The 13561-nt window shown below is 39.7% G+C and overlaps 1 protein-coding gene across 1 annotated transcript; it reads right to left on the bottom strand.

Moving 5' to 3' along the window:
* Positions 1-1248: 1248 nt before the first annotated feature.
* Positions 1249-1728, bottom strand: LOC130965558 (uncharacterized). The gene has a single exon (XM_057890326.1). The coding sequence runs from the start codon at positions 1726-1728 to the stop codon at positions 1249-1251; it is 480 nt and encodes a 159-aa protein (XP_057746309.1).
* Between the last annotated feature and the right edge of the window lie 11833 nt (positions 1729-13561).

Consider the following 13561-nt stretch of genomic DNA (forward strand, 5'->3'; position numbering starts at 1 on the left):
AGCAAGTGGTATTATCATGCAACTAAGAGAGAAAATAAGTAAATTAACAAGAAAAATCTAACTAGAAAAAAAAGTGATGCAAAGAAAGTAATAAATGAGATATGGAGGAAGTAGAACCTTGAGAAGTGCAAAAGAACAATGTGAATTTTCTTTTTGAAGATGAGAAAGAGAAGGAAGAGATGTAATGCCACCGGAAGAGGTGGTGGTCGCCAGTGAGTAGCCGGAGACAGTGGTGGTGGAGTATGGAAGAGAAGAGATGAGAAGAGAAGAGAAGGGATAGAGGAAGAAGAAGAAAGGAACAAGAAAGAGGATGAGAGAAGCAAGGCGTGCAGCTTTAAAACTAGTTCGCGCGACCGACGAGCGCGCGCACGGTGCGCTGGCGCGTCGGTGAGAGTTGAACGAGGGACGCGTGCGCGTCATTGGCGCGTACGCACGAGTACCGCTGTGCCCCTGGAACAGGACTGGCACAAAGTTGGCCTAAGTCTCTGGTTTTTATACCAGAGTTGGCATGTAGTGCAGGCGCGCGGACACGCACATTGTGCTGACGCGTGCCTGATGGGGTTTGCTATCGGCGCAGACGCGCGCAGTGCGCAGACGCGTTAGTGCGGGCACAGACTAGGCACAAGTATGGCACAACTCTCGGATTTTTTGTACCAGGGAGTTCATAGTGCACCATCGGCGTGTGCGCGCACAGTGTGTTTGCGCGTCGATGGCCAAGTTACAAGGGGACGCGCAGGCGGCATGCACGCTGGCGCGTGGGTGCCTGACATGAAGTGGACACAAAGTGGGCACAAGGTGGGCACAACTCTCGGTTTTTTCGGCCCAGGAGTAAGAATGCACCACCGGTGCGCGCACGTACAGTGCGCTCGCGCGCGGATGCTTTTATTCTTTGCTTTTTTTAACACAACATAGAAGAAGCTATTCTAACACATTTTTGGCAGGTGTTCAAGCTAGTAGGCAAGAGAATACTTCACAAACTCATGCATTATTCAAAACATAGCATTCTCTCTACCTCAACAATTCATCCATACCAAAATGATGAAATCTATCTAAACATCCTAGTTATCCAACAAGATCAATAGAACTAGCATTCCTAAGCAATCAATAACATCAAGAAGTCACAAAATTCACAAGAATCTAAAGCTAAAAGTAAGATGGTATATACAAGAAAGATCTTACCACGGTGGGGTGCCTCCCACCAAGCACTTTTCTTTAACGTCCTTAAGTTGGACGGTCAGTCGCTCAAGCTTATCCTTCTCTAGGTGCATCCGCCAATAGGAACACCTCTAGCTCTTTTGGGAGCTTGTAGCCATGGTACTTCTTCACTCTATGTCTATTCACCTTGAAAGTTGCTTCACTTTTAGGATCAAACAACTCCACCACTCCATAGGGCTTTATCTCCTTCACCTTGAAAGGGCCTTCCCATCTAGAGCGGAGCTTGCCAGGCATGAAACGAAGCCTCAAATTGTAGAGGAGAACCTCATCACCTTCTTGGAAGTCATTCTTCCGGATGTGATGGTCATGGAATGCTTTAGTCTTTTCCTTGTAAATTCGGGCATTCTCATATGCTTCGTTCCTCAAACACTCGAGCTCCTCTAACTGCAATTTTTTGGCTACACCTGCCTGGGTCAAATCCATGTTACACCGCTTTACTGCCCAATAAGCTTTGTGCTCAATCTCCACCGGAAGGTGGCATGCCTTACCATAGACGATCCGGAAGGGACTCATCCCTAACGGAGTCTTGTAGGCCGTTTTATACGCCCATAGTGCATCTCCTAACCGGAGGCTCCAATCCTTCCTTTGTGGATTGACCACTTTCTCCAAGATTCACTTAATCTCCCGGTTGGACACTTCCACTTGTCCATTGGTTTGCGGATGATAAGCAGTGGCAACCTTATGCACCACCCCATAGCGCTTGAGTAGTGCCTCTACCTTCCTGTTACAAAAGTGGGATCCTTGGTCACTCACGATTGCTTGTGGCGACCCATAACGGCATACAATGTTATTCCTAATAAAAGAAATGACGGTATTGGCATCGTCAAGGCGGGTAGGTATTGCTTCCACCTACTTTGACACGTAGTCAACCGCTAACAGAATATACAGATACCCAATGGAGTTGGAAAACGGTCCCATAAAGTCAATGCCCCATACATCAAATATCTCACAGAACAACATAGGTTGCTGAGGCATTTCATCCCTTTGGGATGTGTTTCCCGACTTCTGACACTGATGGCAAGACACACATAACCGGTTAGCATCCTTGAATAAGGTTGGCCACCAAAATCCACAATCCAACACCTTTTTAGCGGTCCTTTGTGGGCCAAAGTGGCCACCACATTCGGACGAATGGCAAGCTTCAAGAATGAGTTGGATTTCAGACTCCGGGACACATCTTCGAATTACTTGGTCAACTCCCCTCTTCCACAAGTGAGGGTCATTCCAAATGTAGTATTTGGAATCACTCCTCAACTTATCTCTTTGGTGTTTAGAAAAGTTGGGAGGAAAGAGTTTCGCTACCAAGTAGTTTGCCATTGGGGCAAACCAAGGAAAGCTATCCGACACAGCATGCAAACTATCCAATGGGAATGAGTCGTTGATCAGAAATGGATCAAATTTTAAATTCTCAAGGCGGCTTAAATGATTCGCAACTAAGTTTTGAGATCCACTCCGGTCCCTAATCTCAATGTCGAATTCTTGCAAAAGCAAGATCCAACGTATGAGTCTAGGTTTTGACTCATTCTTTGTCAATAAGTATTTCAAAGCTGCATAATCCGTGTATACCACCACTATCTTTAAGATCTGAATTTATCTAAAGCATGAATAATAGCTAGGAATTCCTTTTCAGTAGTGGTATAGTTGGATTGTGCTGCATCAAGTGTTTTAGAAGAGTATGCAATGACATAAGGGAGTTTACCATCACGCTGTGCAAGCGCGGCACCTATAGCATGGTTTGACGCATCACACATTATCTCAAATGGCAACGTCTAGTTGGGGCCTCGCATAATTAGTGCCGTGGTAAAAACTCTCCTTAGCTCTTCAAAAGCTTTCACACATTCACTGTCAAACTCAAAGTCCACATCTTTTTGGAGTATGCGCGACAATGGCAAAGCAATCTTGCTGAAATCTTTGAGAAAGCGCCTATAGAATCCTGCATGTCCTAAAAATGAGCAGACCTCCCTCACAGATGAGGGGTGAGGTAAAGTGGTGATAACATCGACCTTGGCCAGGTCTACAAAAATTCCTTCATGAGATACTACATGTCCTAACACTGTACCTTGTCTTACCATAAAGTGACATTTCTCAAAATTCAAGACAAGGTTAGTGTCAATACATCTAGCTAAGACCTTGACCAAGTTCTCTAAGCAACAATCAAATGAAGTTCCATAAACACTGAAGTCATCCAGAAAGACTTCCAGACAATTCTCCATTAGATCAAAAAAGACACTAGTCATGCACCGCTGAAAAGTAGCAGGTGCATTACACAGTCCAAATGGCATCCTTTTGTAGGCAAAGGTGCCAAAAGGGCAAGTGAATGTGGTCTTTTCCTGATCTTCAGGAGCAATGTGAATCTGAAAGTAACCAGTGAATCCATCAAGAAAGCAATAATGAGATTTACCCGCCAAACGGTCCAACATCTAATCGATAAAGGGCAAAGGGTAGTGGTCCTTCCTGTAGCAGCATTCAACCTTCTATAATCGATGCACAATCGCCATGCATTTTGTACTCTCTTGGCGACCACTTCACCATCATCCTTTTTAACTGCAGTGATGCCTGATTTCTTGGGAACAACTGGACCGGGCTCACCCACTCACTGTCAGAAATCAGGTATATGATACCCGCATCGAGTAGCCTAGTGACCTCCTTCTTTACCACATCGAGGATGGTTGGGTTGAGCCTCCTTTGCGGTTGCCTAACCGGCCTAGCTCCCTCTTGGAGAAATATACGATGCATGCACTTGCGAGGGTCAATCCCCACAATATCGGCTAGGCTCCAACCAATTGCCTTCTTGTACTTTCTGAGAACATCTAGGAGCTTTTCTTCTTCTTTACTAGAAAGCTCACTAGCAATAATGACCGAAAACTTTTGGTTGTCCTCTAAGAAAGCATACTTCAAATGAGATGGAAGAGGCTTCAATTCACTTTTTGCCTCAAGTTGAGGTTCCTTTTCATCAAGCTCACGGAGTTCATTCTCAACAATTTTATTTCTCATGTCCATCCTCTTGGATATCCGTCTTCTCATCAATGGGGTAGCACTTGTTGTGGTCTTCTTCTTGCACTTCCGCTACCACTTTATCAATTACATCACATCGGAGCACAGAATGCTCTTCGGGAGGATGCTTCATGGCTTCTTCTAAATTGAACTTGATAGTCTTGTCTCCAACCTCAAAGGAATATGTGCCGGTAAAGGCATCTAACTTGAATTTAGAGGTCTTGAGGAAGGGTCTACCAAGTAGAACGGAGGATGAGTTTCTATTTTCTGTTGGAGGCATTTCAAGGATGCAAAAGTCAACCGGAAAAACCAAATCCTCGATCGCCACAAGTACATCTTCGGCTATTCCTGTTACCGTGATAACACTTTTATCGGCTAAGGCAAACCTCGCCGCCGACTTCTTTAATGGAGCTAAATTCAACCGCACAAAGATAAAAAGTGGCATGATGCTTACACAAGCTCCAAGGTCACACATACAATCATGAAAAGTGCGTCCACCAATACAACAAGACACCAAACAAGGCCGAGGCTCGCCACATTTCTTTGGAATAGGTTCCATCAAGGAAGAAATTGAACTACCCAAGGATAATGTCTCCAATTCTCCTATCCTATCCTTGTGTGTACACAAGTCTTTCAAAAATTTTGCATACTTTGGAATTTGTTGAATAGAATCAAGAAATGGTATGGTTACCTCAACCTTCTTGAACACTTGGAGCATGTTCAAATCAAATTATGGTATTTTCTTTGCTTTCTTCGCCATGGAAGGGAATGGAATAGGAATGGACTCATCCACTATAGCTTTCCTCTCAGGTTCCTTGAGGTTTACTCCTTCTTCCTCATGCCTTTTGTCTACCCCCTCTTCTTCATGCGGAGCTTCAACAACCACTTCTTTCTCATGAATATCCTCCAAGACCCTAGGAGGTATCTCCTCCAACATAGTCCCCGACCGTAGAGTGATGGCATTGAGACCACCCTTTGGATTTGGTTGGAGTTGGGATGGAAGGTTAGAAGAGCTTGAAGGTTGGTTGGTGTTGTTGTTGGAGGTGGGGGGTTAGTTTGACATGACCATCTTTGAAAGCATGTTGGTGAGGTTAGCCAATTGAGCGCCCAAGGCATCAAATTGAGCCTTGTTGCTCTCATCTCGTTTCTCCATAGCGGCTCTAAGCTCGTCAATTTGATTGGTGGGAGATAGAGAGGTTTGGTTGGATTGTTGTCTATAGTGTGGTGCTTGGTACTTGGTGTAGTTATTTTGGTTTTGGTTGGAGTGACTTTGGTTGGCTTGGTAGTTGGTGTTGTTATGGTGGTATTGAGATGAAGATTGGTTGTTGTTGTGATGAAAAGAAGAGTTATTCCATCTTTGGTTTTGATTGCTCCCTTATGCATTATCCCTCCACCCTTGATGTTGATTACTACCATGAGAGTAGTTGTTTTGGCTTTGAGAAGGATAGGGTGGACGGTTGTTATAATTCACATTGGCCACTACAAGGGCATGTTCCTCTTGAATTTGATGGCATTGATCGGTGTAATGTGTAGTGCTAGAGCACAAACCACAAATCCTAGGAGAGCCTTCAAGTTGAGCAACTGGAGGTGGAGCTTGGATGGCTTGGATGGAGTATAATTCCTTTTGATCCTTTTGTATTTGCGTGAGAATGGTGGTCATATCCCCAAGTGCTTTGGTTAGGATTGATTCGGAAGGGGACGGTTCTACCACACCCTTGAGAGGATTACTTCTCACCCTTGTATGTTGTGTAGCTTCGGCAACATTCTTTATCAAATTCTAAGCTTCTCCCTCCGTCTTATTTTTCGAAAGGAAACCACCGCTAGAAGCGGTGAGCAATCTTCTATCTTCCACATAAAGACCTCTGGTGAAGTAGCTAATGAGCAAGTGAGTGTTCATTCCATGGTGTGGACAAGATTCCAATAGCCTCTTGAACCGAGACCAATACTCGTACAAACTCTCTTGGTCTCTTTGCATTATACCCGAAATCTCCTTCCAGATGTAGTCGGTCTTTTTTGGTGGGAAGAATTTATCTAGAAACTCTCTTCTCAAGAAATCTCAATTGGTTGCAATCTCATCCGGTAGCGAATAAAACCATGTCTTTGCTTGCCTTTCAAGAGAGAAAGGGAAGGCAAAAACCATGATAGCCACCTTATTGGCTCCATGCCTTCGAGCCGTAGAACAAGTAACTTGAAAATCCTTTAGATGTCGGATGGGGTCTTGACCCGGCAACCCATGATACTTAGGTAGTAGATTTATCAAGCTACTCTTCAATTCAAAGTTTGGATCAAGGTTAGGATACCTTGCTTGCAATGGTTAAAGTATGATATCCGGAGCTCCTTGCTCATGCAAAGTGATCCGGCGTGGCTCCGCCATGTATGGCTCACCTGTAGGATGCAAAGATGTATTAGTAGTGCCAACAGAAGAATAGGAAGTAGCGGACTCCAAGTCACTCTCGGTACCGTCTAGTGATTCGGTATGTTCCTCAAGAGAGGCCGAAGTACTAGCCATATAATCCAACCGACGTCTAGCTTGCCGAGTGTGTAACAAAGTTTTTTAAATCTCGGGACCAAAATCGGCTAAGCTAGAATTCGGTTGAGATCGAGTCATCAAACTTGAGAGTCATAGCACAAAAATAAAAGAAGCTAAACTATAGCTAAGTATTGAAAGCAAACAAACTATCTACAATATTCACATATTCACATAACAAATATCAAGGCATATGTTGCAACCATTCCCCGGCAACGGTGCCAAAAATTTGATAGCACGCTCGTGGACTATGTCGGAAGAGAATTTCTCAATAAAGTTGCGTTGCAAGTATAGCTCTACCAACAACAATCCTCGAGGATCAAATTTAGAAAGGAATTGGTTGTCACAAGTTCAACCCCAATAAAATAACCGAAGTATTCAAACCTCAGGTCGTCTCACAAGGAATGGGCAAACATGTGCTTCAACATTGGTTAGAAATCCGGGGTTGTAAGTCATGAGCAAGAAATTAAACTAGGGGTCTTAATACGCAAGTAATCTTGAAATGCAAGAAATTAATTAAAATAACTAAAGCAAGAAGTGAGCAATTTCAAACTAGTAAGATAACATCCAATAGAATTCTATTCTAAACTAAACAAGTAACTATAACTAAGACAAAGCAATCAAGATTTTTGGGTTTTCAAATAAGAATGATAAAAGCAACTCTTGGCTAGACATGGGAATTGGGGTCACTATCCTTGTCTAATAATTATATCTTGACAATTATGAGGAACCAAACTCATTAAGTCTACTTCTATACTTGAAGTATGTTAAATGGTTTGGTCAACATCCACCCATAAGGTCTAACCTCACTACTAATTAACCTAGTAGTAGGCTAGTGTCAATGGCTATCAAATTGACCACTAAGGATTCCCAAATCATCAAATCCATTAGACCCAATGACTCAAGTTTACCCAATTCCCTTGGCCTAAACCAAGAGTAAAAAGAACTACTCCATAATCAAGGTAAACAATTCATCAAACACATGGTAAGCATTAAAAAAGACATGTTCAAATTGCAATTGGATTGAAATTAACAAATACCCATTAACAAGTATCAACATACAATCACTCAAACAACACAATTAATCATAGAAATCATCAATGTAACATCAACAAGGCAAGATTCACAACATTCATGCAATGGGTATAAAGCAACAATTGACAAGAATCCATAAAACTGACACAAGATCTAAGCAAAATTATACTAAGAAATTCAAATTAAACAATCAAAACTAGTAATTAACAAGATCCAATTCAGAAATTAACAAGGGAAGATCAAATTAAAGCTAGATCTAGAGAGAAACAAGAGTTTCTCTCTCTAGAAGAACAAAAAAAAAACAAAAACTAGAAAATGTGTCTTAGTGTAAAATGATTGATCCCCCCTTCTCCCTAGCATCCTTGGGTCTTTTCCATGCAGAAACAGCTGGAATTTGGGCCTAATGAGCCTCAGAAATCGCCAGGCACGATTTCCTTTAATGAGGTCACATGCAGCTTCCCGCGCGTGTGCGCCATACATGCGTATGCGTCGATTGCTTTTGTGATCCACGCGTGCGCGCCAAGTGCGCATGAGCGTCGGTTGGAATTCTCTGGCCCGCACGGATGCGTCCATCCTTGCGCGACGCTTCTAGCTATCCTCATCCACCCGTGCGTGTGAAGTGCGCATGTGCGTCAGTACTGAAGTTCCCAAAATCCAAATCTTCATGTTCCTTCCTCTTGTGCATGCTTTCTTTCTCTCTTCTAGGCCATTCTTACCCTATTAATTCTGAAATCACTCAACAAATACATCACGGCATCGAATGGCAATAAAAGAGGATCAAAATATAGCAATTATAAGGCAAAATAAGCATGTTTTCCATCATGGAGCAATATTAGGAAGTGAACACAAAATCATGCATTTCTTGTGAATAAGTGCGAGAAATATTGACAAAAACTCCCAAATTAAGCACAAGATAAACCACAAAATTGGAGTTTATCAGTGTTCGTACGGAATAACAGATTCAACGTGTGGCCTACACATTAGGCTAGCAACTCTCATGCTAACTGATGTCTGAGCCAGATGCATCTAAGTTAATGCCATAACTGCCGTTAACTACGGTTTTCTAATACGAGCCTCTCAAACCAATCCAAAACATATAATTTTGAATATAACAAATTTTTCGGTCTTTCAAACATGATGTATCAAATCAAATCAAATAATACTTTCTCATCCAAATCATATTCAATGATGTTTTCTCAATCTTAAGGCATTTCAAATATATTTCACAATTATAAAATAAGTGAAAACTAACAAATACTTCAATATTTCAAAAATACATATTCGAGTAAAATCTGCTTTAAAATAATATAAAACTTCTTCAAATATACATATAGTCTCAGAAAAAATATATAGTTTCATGTGCATATTAAAATGAGCTTAACAAAGATAAATATTTAGTTCTAATAAATCGATTATTAAAATCAATTTAAAATCATTTGATAGTAATCTTTGTAAGTATAACTAAGTTCAAAGCACCCCATATATTATAGACGTAAAGCCAAACAATTATAATTATAAATGTAAAATCTACTCACAAATTGGTCCTAAGGGACCGAAGAGACCAAACTCGGAGTGTCAAGATAAAAGGTGAGGAAGCAGGGACGGACCCAATGGTAACAAATTTATATATTTTAAATGACCCCACTCCTTTATTCTCTTAAACCTTCTTCTTATTTATATATTTTAATTTCAACTTTTTTTTATTTCTTATCTAGTAGTCATCTTCTCTTCATTAAAAAATAAATTTTTAATTTTTAATTTTTAATTTTTTATATAGCTCTCCGTGACTCTATGTATCTTCTAATTTCATTGTTTCTCTTTTTGATATTTTCAATTGCAAATTTTAATTCAAACAATTATAATTTAGGTATTAATCTAATATTTTATTTTCTTCATGACTTTATATATTTTATTTTATTCTCAATTTATTCATTTTTATTACTTATTTTTTTATCTTTTGTTCTATTACATGTACCTATGTTGCATATAAAATTTTAAAATGAATTGATTAATTTACTTATTTAGAATATATTTTTTATTTTTAGAAATAGTAATAGAAAAATATTTTAATTATAATACATAATAAAACAGATGCATAAAATCTTTCATCTAACATTATATTAAAATTATATTAAAAAATATATAACAAATTTAATTATTTTAAAAAGAAAGAAAGAAAAAATTGTGAATTATGTTTCTATTATTTTATATAAACATATTTTTTATATACAGATTTAATTTTTCTAGATTTTATATATAATTCTAGTTTCAAATTATAAATACTAGTGTATTATTAGGCACTAATATGCCAATTAATTCAATCTTTTATTATTAAATGTGTATAAAAAATTAGTTAGGATAATAAGGTATCTATAATTTAATTAAAATATTTTAAGTCCAAGTTTTAGAAATAAAAAAATATTTTTTTATAAATTATATATAATGAATAGTATTTTAAAAATGAAAGTCTCCACTAACTCTTTTTAATTTTTATATTTTCATATAATTAATAATATTTAACAAAATTTATTTTAGTATATATTTTTTCCCACTCTTAAAATTTTCTGGGTCCGTCACTGTGAGAAAGGTTGAAGTAGAATGGAATGAAAGTGCACGAAATTTGGACCGGGGCAGCAAAAAGTTACGGCTGCAACAACATAAACTTCATGCCTACTAATATACACATGAATCAATGGAGCAATGACAACATCATCATTGGTAGATTTAGTAGCAACAACATGGGGCGACCATAGTAAAAATGGCAGCGAATCTAACAACCTACGGTGGTTTAAAACTGAGCAAAGGCAGAAAGAGAATTAAGATAGGACAGATTCAATAATAGAGCTTTACGACAAGACAAGGCAGAACAAGATTAATCTTACCAAAAAAAATAAGGGCATGGAGCATGAGCAGCTTCGGTGATCCTCTCCAGTATCGACGGTAATTGACACAGTAGAACAGCAGTGGCGGCAGTTCCTCTCCTCTAGCAGTGACTCCTGCAGCAGTACTACAAGCTTTGACAAACAACAGAGAGGCAAGGGTCAACCCCCGGTGGAGCAGAGCAAGGGCAGAATGCGAAGCAGGCAGGCAAGGGTTCTAGCAGCCTCAATGGCGAGCTCCGACGGTGTCATTTGCTCGCGGTGACAGCAGTACAACTCTATTTTTCTCTGTCGCAGTGTCTCATTCTCTCTCTCTCTCTCTCTCCCTCTCTCTCGTGTGCGGGCTCTTCTTCTTCTTCTTCTCTCTCTCTGTGTGACAACGACACGAAGGCGATGGCAATAGTGGCGGCAGGACCAAGCCTTGCCATGCGGTTTCTCTCCTCCCTCCTCTCTTTTTCTTTTCTTCTCATCTTCTTCCATTTTCTCCTCTTCCTTTGTTTCTTTTTCTCTCTTTTTTTTTCTTTCATTGTGGTTCCAGATTGAGAGAGAGTGAGAGTGACTGAGTGAGTGAGAAATGTTAGTGCATATGTGTGAGAGGTGAGAGTGAGTGTGTATTTAAAATTAGGGTTAGGTAAAAAAAAAGGAGTAAGGATATTTTAAAAATTTTAATAAAATTAGATAGTAGAGTAGATAAGTACTCTAACATTAAATTAGAGATAATTCAATTAAATTCTTTTTAGTTCATAAGATTAAAGCATTAAATTTCAAATCTCAATTATTCAAATTAAATAATCAAATCTTATTATTTTCAAATTATTAAAATTTTTAAATATTAAACAAAAAAATCCAATAATTATGAATATTATATATAAGGTCCTAATAAATTTTTAAACTCAAAATATCATAAAATTTGATTTAATTACTATTAATAAAAATATTTCCTAAAAATAAAATCCTAAACAAAGATAATAAATCATTATTTAGTTTGCAAAAATTTGAGTGTTACGAAAAGTTACTAACAGGTATCCATAAAAAGCATAATAACAGAAAGCAAAACAGAATGCAAGTATTCAGAAGAGAAATTTTATGCTCCAAAAAGTTGAGAATCATTTCTCACACTTAAGTTCTGCATGGTCCACCGTGCATGCATGATAATCCGGATGGAGTGGGGTTCTATGTATCTCCACCTTCAGCTGGCGGATGCGAGGGCTCAAGCTGCTTATATATCACCATGTCAAGCGTCGGCTCAGCATCTCCATCTTCTACAGCATCCTCCTCCACTGGCTCAGGTGAATCCGCAGGGGCAGGTCCCGGATCTCCTCCCTTTAGCTTTGCGGCTATCCATTGGAACCGCCACACATTGCGGCATTCGTTTCTGCAGACCTCTTAAAGGAGCTCTTGGACCAACCCAAAAAGGCACCGATTATGAGGTGCTAGTGCTGATGGTGGTGGTGGTACTGATGATGATGCTGGATCCGACTTCCTCTTCTTGGTTCTCCACTTTGCCGACTCATCACACTCACCAAAAGGTAGAAATTGATGGCCTCTCGGTATCCGAAAAATGATGTCGTCTGACCTTCTTTCTACTCTGGCTGCGGTGGCCAATATCATAACAAGGGATGAAAAAGTAATGTTGAATTTCTGCTGCTGGTTCACCTTTCACGTGGATTCCCTTATGAACGGTAAGATGACCATCTTATTTCCCTCAAGAATAACCTAAACCAGGATGGCGACACACATGCCGATGTGGGTGGCATGAGTACCAACCAACAGATAATCAGAAACTATCTGTTGCCATATCCTTGTCTCAAGAGTCAAGTCCAAGCATGCTATGCTCACTAGTACTGAGTGATCCTCCGGACTGTATTCCCATTGAGCATCAGGACGACCAATCTTGTTCAATACCGGATCCAATGGGAGCCTTTCTTTGACATAATCTGCCTTTATCTTCTTATAAGCATCCTGGTTTAGCAGTATGTGTGGAATTTGCAAGAAAGCCTCGAGTGCCTGAGTGGAAGTATGCACTTGCTTGCCTCAGAGGAACACTGTTTCCACATCTCGGCCTAGGAGGTTCCCATAGAATTCTTCAACAATTGCCTCGTTGATCTCTACTGAATCAAGCTCTAGAAACCCCCACTAAAAGAAGGCTATGTGGTCATGGATAGCCGCTGCCAACTTCTCCAGTATGTTCAGTTTCCGCTCCCAATGGATGCCCCTTTTAGTAAGGCAGTCATATTGATCTTTGGCCTTGTCATTGACAAAAGTATCTGGTTGACTACTCTAGCTAATAGAAGAATCGAAGCTAAGGGCCACAGGTGCGGATGATGAGGTGGCCGACTCTTTTTCTTTGCGGCCCATCCTAAAAAATGGTAAAAGGATAGAGTTTAGAACATAAGACAAGTAGTGCAAAGAAGATAAAAGAGGAGGGAAACAACAATGTAGTCATGGATGCAAGAGAAATCAAACAAATACTAAATTGAGGAACATTTTATGGTAGTATGACATTGGCTATGTTAAGCACACATTGGCTGGTTAAACGTTAAGCCACACAATGCATGTCATAGAATGAGCAAAGATCAAAGTACAAACAAGTTTAGGCAAACACAACACAAGTGAAGTGGACTTTGAAAGAATGGATATTGAGTGATTGTGCAAGTGAATGGTGCAAGGTGATATTGAATCACACAACAAACAATATCCAATCCAAAATTCTCCAAATTACTTATTCATCCCAGAAGAATAAAATGGTCACAAGGACGAAGTACTTGTTGCAAAAAAAGACATGCTTGACAAGAATCAAGTCAAGTCAAGTCAAGTCAAAACACTCAAAAACAAGTACTTTGTTATGTGACTATATTGATTTCAAAAACTTTAATGAATAAAAAATCTAATTCACTTCACTAAATTCAAT

Source organism: Arachis stenosperma, chromosome 3 (assembly GCF_014773155.1).
Source record: "Arachis stenosperma cultivar V10309 chromosome 3, arast.V10309.gnm1.PFL2, whole genome shotgun sequence".
NCBI classification, from domain to species: Eukaryota; Viridiplantae; Streptophyta; class Magnoliopsida; order Fabales; family Fabaceae; genus Arachis; species Arachis stenosperma.

Bases quoted from the DNA above. Each gene is read 5' to 3' on its own strand.
- LOC130965558 (XM_057890326.1), bottom strand. From the start codon at position 1,728: ATGAGTCCCTTCCGGATCGTCTATGGTAAGGCATGCCACCTTCCGGTG.